Raw genomic sequence first — 17504 nt, forward strand, 5'->3', positions numbered from 1 at the left:
ATAGCATCATGTATTATGTGTACTGAGGTCCTTGTTTACAGTTATCTAAGGAACATGTTCCGTGACAATAGCATCATGTATGATGTGTACTGATGTCCTTGTTTACAGTTATCTAAGGAACATGTTCCGTGACAATAACATCATGTATTACGTGTACTGATGTCCTTGTTTACAGTTATCTAAGGAACATGTTCCGTGACAATAGCGTCATGTATTACGTGTACTAATGTCCATAGCACGGTAAGTACACAGCATTACATTACATGTACTAATGTCCATAGCACGGTAAGTACACAGCATTACATTACATGTACTAATGTCCTTGTTTACAGTTATCTAAGGAACATGTTCCGTGACAATAGCATCGTGTATTATGTGTACTGATGTCCTTGTTTACAGTTATCTAAGGAACATGTTCCGTGACAATAGCATCGTGTATTATGTGTACTGATGTCCTTGTTTATAGTTATCTAAGGAACATGTTCCGTGACAATAGCATCATGTATTATGTGTACTAATGTCCTTGTTTACAGTTATCTAAGGAAATTGTTCCGTGACAATAGCATCATGTATGATGTGTACTAATGTCCTTGTTTACAGTTATCTAAGGAACATGTTCCGTGACAATAGCATCATGTATGATGTGTACTAATGTCCTTGTTTACAGTTATCTAAGGAACATGTTCCGTGACAATAGCATCATGTATTACGTGTACTGATGTCCTTGTTTACAGTTATCAAAGGAACATGTTCCGTGACAATAGCATCATGTATTATGTGTACTGATGTCCTTGTTTACAGTTATCAAAGGAACATGTTCCGTGACAATAACATCATGTATTACGTGTACTAATGTCCTTGTTTACAGTTATCTAAGGAACATGTTCCGTGACAATAGCATCATGTATTAAGTGTACTGATGTCCTTGTTTACAGTTATCAAAGGAACATGTTCCGTGACAATAGCATCATGTATGATGTGTACTAATGTCCTTGTTTACAGTTATCTAAGGAACATGTTCCGTGACAATAGCATCATGTATTACGTGTACTGATGTCCTTGTTTACAGTTATCAAAGGAACATGTTCCGTGACAATAGCATCATGTATTATGTGTACTGATGTCCTTGTTTACAGTTATCAAAGGAACATGTTCCGTGACAATAACATCATGTATTACGTGTACTAATGTCCTTGTTTACAGTTATCTAAGGAACATGTTCCGTGACAATAGCATCATGTATTAAGTGTACTGATGTCCTTGTTTACAGTTATCAAAGGAACATGTTCCGTGACAATAGCATCATGTATTATGTGTATTAATGTCCTTGTTTACAGTTATCTAAGGAACATGTTCCGTGACAATAACATGATGTACATAATAGCAACATTTATCAGGTGTATGTTTTTGATAAACAAATGATCGTCTGATCAAACCCCAATGATCACCCTTGTCCGCAATTTTTTTCCTTTAGCTTATATTTTTCGTGGATGCCTGTCTCATTGACGTATATCCCACATCTTCTTTAAACCTACAGTATTAGCTGCTCCATTTGAATTACTTGAAAACATCTTCATGACAAATGATAAATATACTTTGTCTGTTGTCCATGGTTTTGTATGATTTTCTTCTTCTGAATGGTTTTATTGGCCCTCTGGTTTTCTCGTTCGTTACAAAAATCTGTTGTTAATTGTTTTAACATTTAATTACGGAAAGGTTGAGCTGTAAAATATACGGATTGTTTTCTTGTATGTAACATGCTGTAGTAGGTCATTAATCAGGTTAATATGATTTACTACAACATGTAATATGCATTCAAATGTTATGCGCATTATGGAATAATGACAATTTTGTTATATAAACAATTTCACACTTAAAATATTGTTCTTTCTGCTAACTTTAAGTATAAGTCGTAGTTAAATCCGCGACGATGATGTGGTCAGCTGTGATTTTGATACTTTGTGTAATTCATTCACATGTAAGTTATATAAATACTAATAACTGTTTTTAAACGTAATGTTCTTCCTTTTTTTTTTTACTGCACTGATGGATTTAATTTATCTATTTAGATCATTACTTTGTTATAATATGAAATAAAGTTGGTGTTCATGTACCAACACAGATGTACGTATCAATTCAAAATTGATTCTTTAATCGAAATCTACAAATTAAACATCGTATAAATTTACAATTATATATTGGTGCGTTCTTTTTCAAACTTTCGTTTGTAGCGTATACAGATCATATTTTGTTGTAAAATCCATGTTTTTGCTTAACATTTAACTCTGTATTCCTAAACTAGTCAGCAATACATTTACCCCCCTCCTAAACTAATCAGCAATACATTTACTCCCCATTCTCCTTTACATTGAATACTTGTCATTTTATTAAATAAACCTGTATGTTACTATCGATACAGTTTTCAACAAATTCATCCATCTAAGCAAGCTAGGTTCTTGACATATCTACATTTGTTTTTATTTTGTTGCAATGTACCCTTTGGGATGTTTCTTATGCACTACTCGTTAACATTGTTTTAACCAAGGGCCAACATTGAACCTTTTTTTATAGCTAGCTAAACCTCTAACTTGTATGACAGCCGTATTTGATTTCGTTATATTGACAACATTAAGCAACCCAAACAGACATGCATTTTAATTGGTTAACAAGGCAATAATTGGGATCCATTTACAGAGTTGTTTAAACTTACATCAAAATTAATACAACATTACTAAATCAAAGAATCACGGAAACATATTTCTAAATCTCACAAGGACGCCAAAACAAGAATGTTGTGTAGTTGAGCGTAAATTCAATATAGTACAGTAAAAAGTCATCTTCAGATGAAGAACACATAAACTATAAAAAGAGGGCATACAAAATAAACAAAGCATTTTACCATTTCCATTCGTTCGAAGAGCCCCAATCTGAACTGACGAGCAAGAGGAACGCAATACGTCATAAGTGCTTCAATCCTGTAAGCAAAACGTTAAATTCTATTTTTAATACCACTTTTTTTTAACAGAAGGGCTGTCAATACTATTGCAAAAACAACAAAAATCAAACACCAACTCCTTTATAAATCAATTATAAAATGAAAGACAAACTCATAGTTTCCAACATCGTTAGGTCCCAGGTATATAATTGTCTCATTAACAAACACACTACATATTTTGTCTTATATACAGGCCACCAAAGAACAATACTTGGATATCATGGCCTGAATTAAAGAAGTAAATGAAAACTGGTGTATTGGACGGAATCCATTAAAATTCTAATACTGTATAATCAGACAATCGTTAGAAATAATCTCTGTTTTATGCATAAGTTAATCTACTTCACGTGTTACTACTGCCGTTAAAATATTTATGATTATTTCCTCTTAAAAATGTATCAATTGAATATTCAAGTTTTATTATTGACAACAACAACAAAAAAGGGACATTTTAGATTTTGATACTGATCCTAACGCATTTTTGTTAAAGGAAGGATTGATTGTATGCTATCTGATATACTTTACTAATGGTAACGATACTTTCTACTATGTTAGGGGGTGACACAATTGTGTATCATTTTGTTTGAAGATAAAACAAAATTATTTTAGCTATGAATAATTGGTACTCCTTAAAATACGGACTAGAAAAAATGTATTTGTATCAAAAGGTCAACATTTTTACATATATCGTCTACGGTTGTTTTATTCTATGTAATAAAGAAATTGAATTACAATTTGGTTTGGGAAGATTTATCTAAGATGTAGGCAATCTTTTAACAGCAGAAATGTTAAAATTGTCTTACTCATGGCTTTAGTTACATCTTATCATGGTAACAATAAAGTTTTGAATGGCCATTTTTTTTTCATTTACCTTACAAATACATGTTATATTTGGTTTTTTAATGTATGATACATTTGCCTATAGAATAATGTAAAAATAAAAAAAAATATGGTACGATTAGTATGAGACAAATTTCTACGAGCGACCAAATGACATACGAATCAAATGTAACCGTGCGACCTTCAACAATGAGCAGAACCTTTACCGAATAGTCAACTATAAAAGGCTACGAAATGACAAATGTAAAATAATTCAAACGAGAAACTTTTTTGTTGTTGTATACACTAGTGGAAAGTTAGGATCCTTCTCACGATCACTAAATAAACTAATTGACGATATCAGGCTTATACATGTGTACGCCCTAATCGACGTGCGATTCATATATACAAAACTTATCATCGACGCACTAATCAACAAAGTTCAAAGGCCAAATAAAGTACCAGTTAAAGAACATTAAGGACCATAAATTCCGAAAGTAGTTGTCAATAAAAGCTATGCTCATCTATTTCTAGGTAGAAACTCCTAAGTTTTCCGAAAAAAAAAAAGTTTTGTAAATATTTCAACTAACAAGATGGTAGCCATTGCTCTATTGTTTCAAATGAAGAAAGCAGGATATATTTGCATTTACAATTGTATAATAACTAAGTTTAACAATACGTTGATATTCCTAGAGGCTGATAAAATATAAAATAAAATCGTCTTTTGTTGCATGTCAATATTTCTTTCAACGAGTTATTTTACTTTATTTGCAATGGTGTGTAAGGATCTTTTATATAAATGACAACATAGTGTGATATATATGATAGTGTGTTATTTAAACGTCTGTTCTGTAAGCAGCCGGAAAAAGTTGGAGAAATAAACCCGTTTCAAATTGATGACTCTTAACGTGTCTTGGAGAGTCGTAAAAAGGACAATGGTGCAAGAAAGTATTATTTCCAAAACTAAACAACACATACACAGTTAGACTATTATATAATTATGATAATGATCGAATATATTTCGTTGAAAATAGAATGGAAAACATTTGCAGTTCATGTAGACTTGTAAAAAAATGGCATCTTGCAAATGAAAATAACACTTTAGAAATTAGGTTTGTCTGAGGTGCCTTGAAATATTGACCGTCACCAGCGATGCACAAGCTAAAAACGGAAATAGTCAAGTATGTATAGACACACAGAAAGATGGCCATAGTGTCTCATTGTGGTCGCCACTTTTGCATTTGTCGGAAAAGTGATTTGTTTTGCTAGAAATATGCTTATTTACGTAAAACAATTATGGTAGAAATATGATGATTCGACGTCGACTATTTTGTCTGGTTTCTCTGAATTTTCCTAGTATACTTAAAAACACATCAAGTGTTCAGATTTCAACAACTTTAGAAATCAATGTTTAATTGATTACACAAAATTAAATTAATTGATAGATATCGACAAAAGATATTTTTCTAATTTAATAAAATGAACATTATGAAATAGAGATATAGGATTATTCGCATGAGTCAACATGCTGCAAATTATAATTGACTAACACATTAAAAGTAGCTGGAACACAAGAATGTGTCCATAGTACACGGATGCCTTATTCGCACTATCATTTACTTTGTTCAGTGGAGCGCGAAAATGGGGTAAAAACTCTAATTTGGCATTAAAATTAAAAAGATCATAGCATAGGAAACATGTGTACTAAATTTCAAATCGATCGTACTTCAACTTCATCAAAACTACCTCGACCAAAAACTTTAACCTGAAGCGGAACAGTCGGACAAAAGAACGGACGAACAAACGGACGCACAGACTAGAAAACATGATGCCCACAAAAGGGGCATAACAATTGGCGATAAAGAAATACAGTTGCAAACATTGATTATTACAAACTTGAACTTTTGAACATCAATTTATATGCATGTACGTCTGAACCAGTGACAACTCTACGACAGATTTTATCAATCAGATCACCAGTGATGGTGATACAAGGCTGAAAACACATTATGTATATATAATTCGTCTAAATAACAGCCGGACAATGCTAGATCCGTAAATCTGCGGAAGTTAATTTTTGTTTTTCCCTTGCCTGGATTCGACGCATGCTACTATTATATAGTGGCACCAAATCGCCTTGCACTATGCCCGGCACGCAATATATATATCTATATATAAACTGCAATTATAGTATTATTTTTACATTAAAAAAAGTTAAACAAACATTCGAATCCCTACCGTTAGTTTATTCTTAAACTGGAAACGAATAAACTGAAGAAATTGTGATGGCACAGAATATAGTGCAGACTTAGATATCATATGATTGATAATTCTTTTACGTACGTTGTTAATACAATAATTTTGTCTTTATTTATACAGTTAGCAACCAATACACCATGTTTTAATACAGTAATCTTGTCTTTTTTTATACAGTCAGCAATCGATCCACCATGTCCAAAGATAAAACAGACAGGAAAATGTCCCGGTTTACCTAAAACGGATAAATGTCAGACAGATAGTGAATGTGGACACGGTAAGATTATTAATACATTTTGAAATCGTTAAGATGTATTTGAATAAAATTAACCGTACAAACAACTCAACCCTACGAGTTGTTATCACCAAGTGTCCCAATATTATAATTTAAGAAAATATATTACATAAAAAAAAACATTCAAGAAGCTTATACAAACGACTGAGAAAAAGGTTTCATTTTATGGTCCTTTTCAAATCATCGGAAACTATCTCGTAGAAGACGGGTATAAAAGACCTGTATAATAAATTGATTTTCCCAATTCAAATAAAGAACACACAATGCTGATTTTAAAGTTTCGTATTTAGTTTTAGTGGTTTGTGTATGGACAGTGATAACACTTAACCAACAAAACGTTTACAAAGCATAAAAAAATGAAATAGATATCTTAAGATGTCGTATGAGTGCCAATGCGACAACTCTTCAGATGTTATTTTTAAGACTTTATTCTATATTCGGTCTTTTTCTCTTTGTGCATAATTCTGACAAATTGTTTGGTAATATATCTATTAGACCTGTAATATGAATTTGTTATCGACATATTCACACAGGTAGGTTTATTTAAATGACCCAGTGAGCCATTGATTATGATATAGATTATGTAGAAGCGATATGATTGCCAATTAAACAAATATATGACAGACCAATAAAACTTTACGCAAATGCCATTTTTCGTGTAGACTTTTTTTCTAACATTGCACCTACTCAGTTATGTGTTAATTGAAAACAGACTTGGATGAGGACGACTGAAACTTTAAGTTATCAGTTCGAATTGTTGACATTCTAATGGCACATACCGTAGGGTGGACTAAGATATCATATAAGTGATAAAGTAGTAGGGGCAATAAGGCCCTTATTTGGCCGAAAAATTACTCCAAATTTAAAATTTATCATATGATTTGCATATTTTGTAAAATTTTGTAAAATTTCGTGATTTTCCTTGTTTTTCATCAAATTTTTAAGTAAATTTTAGATTCAAAAAGTATGTGCACACCCAAGAAACAACTTTATATTTGATGAAATTATGTCAATAGTTTTAATAAAGCGTCTGTTAAATTATTTTGTTGTTTCTTGGCTGCGCACGATGTTTCCGCAACGGAAATAAAGATAGAAAACTGCATAAATTCTGTATTTTTCATCGTTTTTTTTAAACAGTACATATAATGACGTAATTGTGACGTCATCAGATAAAAATCATAATGTTTTTCATTTATATTTCTTGACCCTATGCATTTCTAAACATTATGTGCCAATTTGAAATAGTTATCAAGCATTTTATTTTCTTGGGCCATAACCAGTCTTCAATGCAGTAATCTTATCTTTATTTTACACAGTAAGCAATCAATTCACTGCCGTCATTTTTTGCCATTGACAATGGGAAAATAGCCAATATGAAAATGGGGAAATAGCCAATATAAAAATGGGGAAAAAACTACATGATTAAGTGTGTTTAACCTAGTAATTGACTGTGTAATTTTCACTCATAGTTAACAGCCAAATTAACTTCCATTATTTTTAACATTGCCATATGAAAATAAATTCAATACTTTTTGAAATAAATGTTTTGTTTATCAGCAATTAGCTGCATTAAATTCTAATCAATACGAATAAATACATTCAGTATTTGAACTAGAAATAGATATTCCATTTTCTTCGATTCTGTAATATTCTATTGTTTTCTGTTGGTTTTATATTTTCTAGACTCGATGTGCTGCCCAAGAGAATGTGGAAAAGAATGTGTAAGTAATGTTTGTTAGGGGTAACAAAAAGTAAGAGTTATTGTCTCATTCGTTTTAAATCTTTTCATGACAAACCGAAAATTATTACAATATTTAAATTGAAATCCGAATGTGACTTACAGAATTTGACTTATCGCCAAAATCATACTTACATGAGCAACGATCGTTGTTATATGTGAAGCAGGATATGCATACCCATCCAGAGCAAATGATATCACACTCAAGTTTCAGTAGGTTAAAGTTGATACTTCTTAGTTTTCTGTGTTGTGTTTTGTTTTCAATTGTTTGTCTGTTTGGCGTTTTTATTTTAGCCATTAAGTGACGTGGGAGTCTTTGTAATGTATAAAAACGAAGCCTTTACTTAGGAACCAAATCATTGTTCTTTAAATACAGAAAACACTCGTGAATTCACTAAAAGTTTTGCTGTTCTAGTGATTATTTTCTTTGTGTACATCGTGAACAATTGTGGATCTGCTTACCCTTCCGGAGCACCTGAGATCACCCCCAGTTTTTGGTGGGGTTCGTGCTGCTTAGTCTTTAATTTTCTATGTTGTGTCTTCTGTACTATTATTTGTCTTTTTATTTTTAGCCATGGCGTTGTCAGTTTATTTTCAATCTATGAGTTTGATTGTCCATCTGGTATCTTTCGTCCCTTTTTAAAATGTATCATATATTTGTTACATATTTGTTTGTTTTTATAGTGATTAAGATAATAACACAATATTGACTGCTGTACCCATATTTTTGACATGTTTACCTATTATGTCTGTTTGTTTTGTTCGCACATCGTTGTCAATATGCTGGATTTGATGCGACTGTCATACAAGTGAGAGGTTTAGCTAGTTTTAAAACCAGGTTTAGTCCACAATTTTCTGCATACAAAAATGCCTGTACCAAGTCAGGAATATGACAGTTGTTATCCATTCGTTTGATGTGTTTCAGCTTTCATTTTGCCATTTGATTAGATACTTTCCTTTTTGAATTTTCCTCAGAGTTGATTATTTCTTTTATTTTACTTTTTTCATATATATTTACTATAGATCCCTTTCCGTCATTTTTCACAACAAAATTTCTAGGTGCATGTTGATTTGTATATTTTGTAAGAAATATTTGTGATGTATCTCATGTTTCTCACTTATTATAAAAAATATAATTTCAAACATAGAAGGTAATTGTTTCTTTAACTGTCTAAGAAACGTGAACATGTCATTTAATATTGAGGAACACCGATTGTTTTCTTTTTTCCTCCCATAATTGACAACCAACTTGAAACATGTTTATCATATAATTAAGAACCCTTCTTATCAAATCGGGATATATGTGGGTTTTTTATTTATAGATTGTAATAATTTTAAGAAAGCCATATTAGCGTAAACAAATGTTGATCGATAAACAATTCTACAAAACAAAAGAGATAAAGCATAGAGTAGAAAAAATGCAAAACAAAGACGAGTTGACAAAGCGTGACAAAGTGCGACTTAAGTCCAACTGATACGAACTGTTCAAAGTAATATACATATGTATAGAGATATCCCTTTTTCAATCATAATTTCAGACAGTGAAGCGTAAATATGGACTATGTCCCACTTTTACCGAAAAACCAGTGAGTTTTTGTATGGTAGCATTCGTTATTTCTAATTGTGGAGGTAATGATGCAGACTGCTCAGGTATGTACTTTGTTTTTATAGTGTTTACAAAACAGAAATAAAAATGCAAAAAAAAAACGAAAACAACAAATTTGGAGATAACTGTATTGTATTTTAAGCTCCGAAGACATCAATTGGTGATTTGATGGTCGCAAGTTAAGTTTACTGGCGATACGTTAGCAGAGACAGTAAACGGGTATTTGCGACCATCAAATCATCAATTGATGCCGTCGAAGATTAGAATACAATATTGTTATCATCATTCTAATGAAACTGACAGAAAACAACGTCAAATGATACATTAAAAATCTGCCATACGTCGTCTGCGCTTGGCCGAAAGTTTTCATAGCATCAATTATGAATTGATGCAATGAAAATTTGTGACGTTATCCAATCAAATTGAACGTAACAAACAATGTTGCATTAGAATGATGTATAATGAAGAAATGAAGAAGGTAAACAGCGTGTTTACAATTTGTGAAATAATAAAAGTAATTCAAATTTTAAATACAATAACAAATCTAGTGTTATTGCTAACATGATAACCGTAAGTGTAAACTATGATCAGATAAGCTTTAGTTTAACTTATTACCTACAACCGACTGCGACTTTTTAACGAGGACCATTGACAAGAAATTGCCAAGAAAATAAACCTTAAGCTGAATCTTGCTAATTCTTCACTTTACTGAAAAAAGATGTAATAAACACTGCTTTAGTTTTTACAGTCATTTTTTTTTCAAATAAAAATAAAGAAATTAGCCAGAAAAACAACCATTACGATATATACCTCGATTTCTCACTTTAAAAAAAGTTATGAAATGAACACTGCATAATTTTCACAGTTACCTTTACAAATGTGTTACCAACCGCGCGAGGACTGTATAGCTAGTTAAGGTCGTTTCAAACTCCCATCAGGAAGTATTTGTATGGCGGGGGGGATTTTTGCATAGCAGTATCGTATTTTTTAAAATTTGTAAATTGTTTAAATTCTGTTGTCTGAATAGGTGTATATGCAGAATAAGTCATCATTACATTTTTTGAACTACATATAAAAATTGAAATGTGTATTATGTATGTTTTTTTCCCTTGAATTGTGTACATGTTGCAAAGGGCAAAGGGCAAAGGTAAAAGGACTTATGAGTAACCACAGATCTAAACAAAACTAATTTTGGATATGGTAGACAATCCAAAACGGTGATGCCTTTTAAACCGTACCTTACTATAGAAATAGATGTATCCCCCTGTACCTCCAATAATAATAGAATTTTTGAAAATCTTTAAATGTTCAATACAATTTGCCGTTCAGTTTAAACACGATTGACGAAGGTTGGTGGTTTTTACCGGCAACTCCAGCTTCTTCCAACAATAAAAAAATAGCCTCCACGTAATAGCCTAAAAAGTGGCGTTGAAACACCAACAATCAATTAATTTAATACAATTGTAATTCCGTTCTATTTAGGTACTAAGAAATGCTGTCCAAATATATGCGGATCTCGAAAGTGTAAAGAACCCGCAACAGCAAGTAGCTTAAAATAAATTATATTTCACAAGTTTGTGTTTTGATATTCAGGTTATAATTTCCAAATAGCTGTTACAGAAGTTAAGAGTTATGGGTAAAAAGGGCAAAATAAAGAGCAAAAAAAGAATAGAGAAACAAAAATGTTTAATTTAATATTAGTCCATCTGCAACACAAAGCATTGTACATTATGTACATGGTCTCAGAAAGCTTTGGTTTAAACAAGTTTTGAATATATTGGTTCTTAAAATGAAAGGAGAACGACTGGTAAGTAAAGTAGACTTTCTCATATTCTGAGTATTATAGAACTTAAAACACCATACTGTAAATTCATTATTATTCGTCGGATACTTATTGGTGTGCATTTTGTCGATACAGATGAACCATACATTGAAATAATCAACAGTTTACAAATTGTCTCATTGCTAGTATGCACCCTTTGTCGATACCAAAAAAAAAAAAAAAAAAAATATACATTGTATCTACGAAATTAATCAATCAACAACAATATAAATAATCTAAATCAACCAATAGACATTTTTCTTTTTGATTTTTCTAATATTTAAAAAAAAAATATTGTAGAAGCCCCGACCAGAGTGTCTTTCTAGATCTTCTCAAAACAAGGTGGCCGCCTGTCACCTGCACCAATGTAGTCACGATAAGGAATGTGCCCAAGGTTAGTACATTCAGCTATTAAATACAACTTAGCTATTGAGACATAAATTCAAAACAACGAACATTCGAGGATTATTTATTTGATTGAAAATCTGATTGAAACCGTCCCTATCAGGACATTTGAACCGATTCCAATGTGGTTTTAAGGTAATCCTTTGTGAATTAATTCTTGCTGTGGATTTCACTCAATCATTATGTGTCACGAGATTGGGGAAACAGAAAAGCATGTTTGGTATCAGTGCTAAGAAAACAAGAATAAATAGTACATCTCATATCATGTAATAATTCATCTTTATATCTGGCATCATTACTTTTTTTACGTTGCCAATGACGATATCTGTTTTATCATGCTTAGTTTTGGCGTCTCCTTTTTAAGTTGTGATGAAGAATTCCATCGCTTCAATCGTCTTTGAATCAAATGTATTAATTATATTGTTTCAGGTAAAATATGTTGTGATGTTACTTGTGGAATAGGATGTACAGAACCAAATGTGAGTAAACATAATCTAACGAATTCGTCCAATTTATCACCGGTGGCCAAGTGGTTTAAGTAGTTACTACTGTAATCACTAGCCAGTCGACACTGAGGTTGTGAGTTCGAACCCCGCTCGTACGGGTGCACTCGATTACAATCTTAATTGACTAGGATTGTCTGTTTACATATCGAAGGTCGATGGTTTTCTCTGGGCACTCCGGCTTCCTCTACCAATAAAAACTGGCCGCCACGAAATAGCCTAAATGCGGTGCTTAAAAATGGCGTTACAACACCAAAAATATAAAAAAAATCAAACCAATTTATCATCAATCTCATATAAAACCTTATAAATTGTTTTGCTGAAAGTTATTAATTGTACTATCAAATGATTGTTTAATTAATGGTAGCGAATAAGATTGCTCTACCAATAAGACAGTGGTGGCTTACTAAAATTATTAAATGAAGGGGAATAAGATAAAACCATAAATTAACCCTATTTTCACATTTGAAATAAATGATTTGTAAATTTCAAATCTGATATTTACATTACTTTTGAATTGTGTAATCATAGTAAATGCATTGACGGTACAGATTAATTTATATTCAATGCAAAATATCAATTGAAATCGGGTAGGCAACACTCAACAAGAAGGGATGTGTTGTCAGATTATGTATTTGATATTTGATTCACATAAATACATGTTTTGTTTGTGATGACGTATCTAAGCGATGTAATTGTTGTTTCAACTTATTTCAATGTAGAAGGCCATAATGGCCGAAACGTGAGTAAATTTGTTAATGTTTTTATTATACAACCAATCAGAAACTATGTATATATATAAACTTTTTTGCATATTTGTGTTTTAACTGACCTTTTGTATTCCTTTTGCAGTGAGTGCAACAGAATGATAAGATACATTTTGAAGAAGCTGAAACTAACAGGCTGTTAATAAATTTTTTGCAGTTAATTGCTTGTTTTTCACATATTATAGATATTTTTTTAAAATTCAATGTATTTACACGTGTATTATTCTTTAGAACAATTTATCAGGAAAACATAAGAATAAATGTTAATTGAAATAAAATAACGTTCTGTTTTCTGTATCCTGTATGCCTCGAATCTGGGGTACTAAATTGCGTTTCCTTATTCATTTTTTTTATGTACCATCGGGGACATACAAGAGAGTGTATGCAGATATGTATGAGAGTGACAAACTTTTTAAAATTAAAATAAATTACTCAATTTTATATTTTGCAACCACCCATTCATATCGTGTTGCTCAGTCATTTGGGTTTCTATGTTGCAGTATTTTGACTATTGGTTGTATGTTGGTCTTTTCATTTTTTAGCCATGGCGTTGTAAATAGATATGAGTACCAATGAGACAACTCTCAATCCAAGTCACAATTTGTTTTTTATTTTTCTTATGAGTTTAAATGTCCCTTTGGTATTTTTCGCCACACTTTATCAATGTTCAAAAATTTCTAAAACAAGACAGAGGCATAATGTGATAGGCTTTTATATTTAGTTTAGGAATTAGTCACACTTCGCCTGGCATCTTATATAAGTTAACCATGTGCACGGATAATTATAATAATGCCTTTTGGCGGCAACAATCACAATAATTGAAAGAGTACACATTATCGTACCTTATACTCTCAAAGTTGGAATAACAATCATTCAGACAACCTTGTTATCATAAGATTTGATCGAAACGAGCTTTGTATTTTTTTTACAGCTTGTCAATTTACGTTTTAAGAGTAATCATATATGCAGTGATCAGCGTAGTAACCATGTCTAATATTTACTGTGCTTTATGCAGTAGAAGGCATATTTTTCTTATACACCCTCAGGCTAGTAGAACAAACAAAAGAGATCGTAGTAAGATAAGTCTAGCTATAATTTGAAGCATGACAGGATTGCTTAAACAAAAATAAAAAAAAATATTGCTGATATAAAGTTTCATTTGTAGACATACTGCCATTTAAAATATCATACATGATCGTTATGGCAAATCTATGTCACATATTACAATGCTGTGTTGAAACTACAATCTTGTCCTCTTATTCTAGAATATTATTTCTCATAATTCGATTATAAATACAAAATAATACCATTTTTACTGCACGAGATGCGAATTTAGACAATCAATGTCTTTTATGCATGTTCAGTGATGCGCAAGGGCCAAAATATTTGAAAATTAAAATTTATCAGAAAAAAGAAAAGCTATTAACCAAAAAGGACAAACATGATAGACAAAACGTGCAAGAAATCAAAGCTTTGCATAAAGGATATATATTCCTTAATTCAAGATTATTTCGAATACATGGTACGACTGGGATAAAGGGCTGAATACAGCCACTGAATATAAAGGAATGTTTTAAGGTTTAATTATGCTTGCAATGGGCCTCTATAAAGACTCATTAGAATTGGATTTGAAATTTCTATTGATATAAAAAAGAAGATGTAGAATGGTTGCCAATGAGACTACTCTCCACAAGAGACCAAAATGACACAGAAATTAACAGCTTTTGGTCACCGTACGGACTTCAAGAATGAGCAAAGCTCATACCGCATAGTCAGCTATAAAAAGTCTCCGATTTAATTGCGAATAAAATTATTCTGCACAGTCAAACAGACGACAAACTTTATCGGTTTCTATGTAGAAGGGTGAAGATTGGTATTTATTAAAACGTTTAAACCCGCTGCAATTGTTTGCACCTGTCCTAAGTCAGAAATCTAATGTTCAGTAGTTGTCGTTTGTTAATGTGGTTCATAAGTGTTTCTCCTTTCTCATTTTTGTTTATATTGATTAGACCGTTGGTTTTCTCGTTTGAATGGTTTTACTATGTCATTGTTTAGGCCCTTTATATTTGCTGTTCGATGCGAGCCAAGGCTCCGTGTTGAAGACCGTACTTTGACCTATAATGGTTTCCTTTATACATTGTGACTTGAATGGAGAGTTGTCTCATTGGCACTCATACCACATCTTCATATATCTATAGAACAATGAATGACAATATACCTATATGTGGGTTGGTGATCTTGTGTTAAGACCGAATGCTACATTGCTGAAGGTTCTGGGTTCGATCCTGACTCTAGACGCTGGACAATTCAGAACATTAGAAGGGTGATTTTCACCATCCCACACATATATCTGGTATAGGTACTTAGGGGTTCTCGATTGCCCGATAGTTATCTCCGCGAAGGTCGGCTTCTTCCACAATAACAACATACTTTCCGGTGTCCTAGCACTCCCGTGTTGTTCGGTTAGAGATTTGTCCTTGATGGCAGGTTGTACATATGTCAGTGACACATCTACATTAATCCTATTAGAGAATTTTCATGGCTACCACTGTACGCTCCCAATAGAAAGGGTATCAACCCGAACTAACATATATCCCATTCATTCCGAGGGCTCGTACGATTTCACATGGAACACACGAGAAGATCAAAATTAGTTTACGTCAATAACTGGTAATTTCAAATTCATCAAATATGTGTTATTTATCTTTACTAGAAATAAGTTGAAGGCAATTTCTTAGGAAGAAAATGGTGGATCACACATAGTTTTATAGCTAGCTTAACCTTTACAGTTTAACAACCTAGTGTTGTAGCTAGCGAGACCTCTCACTCATTGTTAACTGTAATACATCTGAATCAGTCAATCGGTAAAATAGTCAAAATAAAATAAAATAAAAATTTTTATATGCTTCAGAAACTATCTCTTAATTATAATAAAAATAAACAAATCATAACAACTTTAATGGTTAGTTTTCTCATTGGTAATTATGCCATATCTCTTTATATTTATATTAAACAATTAACTGTGTGCAATTGTTAGCGGTAAACAGATAAGGTTTTATGTTCATGAAACTACCTCCGAAAAAATAACAAAACATTGTCCTCTGTATACTGTCTGTTGATCAGAAAAAAAAACTGTTATCCTATGCACGTAACATTCCATGAAGGTTCGACACCATATATTGATGACAGAACAACACTTTAACCTTATACCAATTGATAAATATAAAATAAATGTGCATTTATCACCAAAAAACGTAAACAGAAAATATATATTTTCAAAATTTTACCCTGTATACTCTTCTGGTCAAAAACCATCTTGAGTGCAAATATCGTAAATCAAATGACGACGCGGCCGAAGACGAAACATGTGATCGTTGTCTCGTTTTGGTGACAAAAATATCACTGGATTGACGAAAATGGCTCAACATAATATTTCACAAAAAATGGATGATAATACAAAAAAATTAAGAAAATAACAAAAATGTGTATAAATTAATTTAGTAAATTCTTATATTGTAAGCTCTCAAAATGTTTAAATTGTTATAATGAGTACATTATTCTCATACATATCATTTGTCCAAGTAAAACTAAATATATTGAAATATAAACAACTGCAAGTCTCGAAAACAGAATGTCTTTATTTACTTGATTTGACCAACACAATCTATTCTCGTTGTTTTCAGATAGAATGACACTTTAAATGATTATTTCCTTATATTGTTTAATCTACATATGGCTTTTTGTTGACAATGTGCATAACACCGTGCGTATACAGATACAATTATGTTTACCTATGTCCTTGTTTACAATTATTGTCGGTATACGAACCCCCTTGTATCCTGTTATGAAGAGTAAACATATGTGTACATGTTGCGGTTATATTTTGCCTGCAGGTAGTTTTGCATGGATTGTAGTCGCATTGACTAGATCCCTCGTCTTCTTTATTCTTTCAGCTTTAGCACCTGTGCATGTACTTCATAACTTTTTCATGACAAATAATAACTGAATTGTTTATTCAAAACAGATACATTGCTGTCTTTTCTTTAAAAAGGAAATTTGGATGAAGATTACCTGATCAGATCAATGTTTGTCAAAATTTATGTTACAAAGTAAATCGAAAAAAATGACACAATTTTTTTATAACAAAAATAGGGGTCCGTGATATATTTGTTTATAAAAGTTTAGTGTCAGGAATATGACAGTTGTTATCCATTCGTTTGATGTGTTTGAGCTTTTGATTTTGCCATTTGATTAGGGACTTTCCGTTTTGAATTTTCCTCGGCGTTGAGTATTTTTGT

General features: G+C 31.9%; 1 protein-coding gene across 1 annotated transcript; it reads left to right on the forward strand.

Annotated features, from left to right (window-relative positions):
• Positions 1-1837: 1837 nt before the first annotated feature.
• Positions 1838-13357, forward strand: LOC127736875 (WAP four-disulfide core domain protein 5-like). The gene is made up of 8 exons (XM_052247451.1): positions 1838-1978; positions 6248-6347; positions 8049-8086; positions 9642-9753; positions 11192-11250; positions 11832-11925; positions 12366-12415; positions 13292-13357. The coding sequence occupies exons 1-8, from the start codon at positions 1931-1933 to the stop codon at positions 13292-13294; spliced, it is 504 nt and encodes a 167-aa protein (XP_052103411.1). The 5' UTR covers positions 1838-1930; the 3' UTR covers positions 13295-13357.
• The last annotated feature ends 4147 nt before the right edge of the window (positions 13358-17504 follow it).

The sequence above is a fragment of the Mytilus californianus genome, unplaced genomic scaffold (assembly GCF_021869535.1).
Source record: "Mytilus californianus isolate M0D057914Y unplaced genomic scaffold, xbMytCali1.0.p SCAF_39, whole genome shotgun sequence".
In the NCBI taxonomy this organism is placed as follows: domain Eukaryota; kingdom Metazoa; phylum Mollusca; class Bivalvia; order Mytilida; family Mytilidae; genus Mytilus; species Mytilus californianus.

What these genes read in the sequence shown, in the direction of transcription:
- LOC127736875 (XM_052247451.1), top strand. Translation starts at nt 1,931, where the DNA reads ATGATGTGGTCAGCTGTGATTTTGATACTTTGTGTAATTCATTCACAT. An exon ending in AGATAGTGAATGTGGACACG is followed by an intron (nt 6,348 to 8,048) that starts GTAAGATTATTA and finishes TATATTTTCTAG; the next exon opens with ACTCGATGTGCTGCCCAAGA. An exon ending in CGATAAGGAATGTGCCCAAG is followed by an intron (nt 11,926 to 12,365) that starts GTTAGTACATTC and finishes ATATTGTTTCAG; the next exon opens with GTAAAATATGTTGTGATGTT.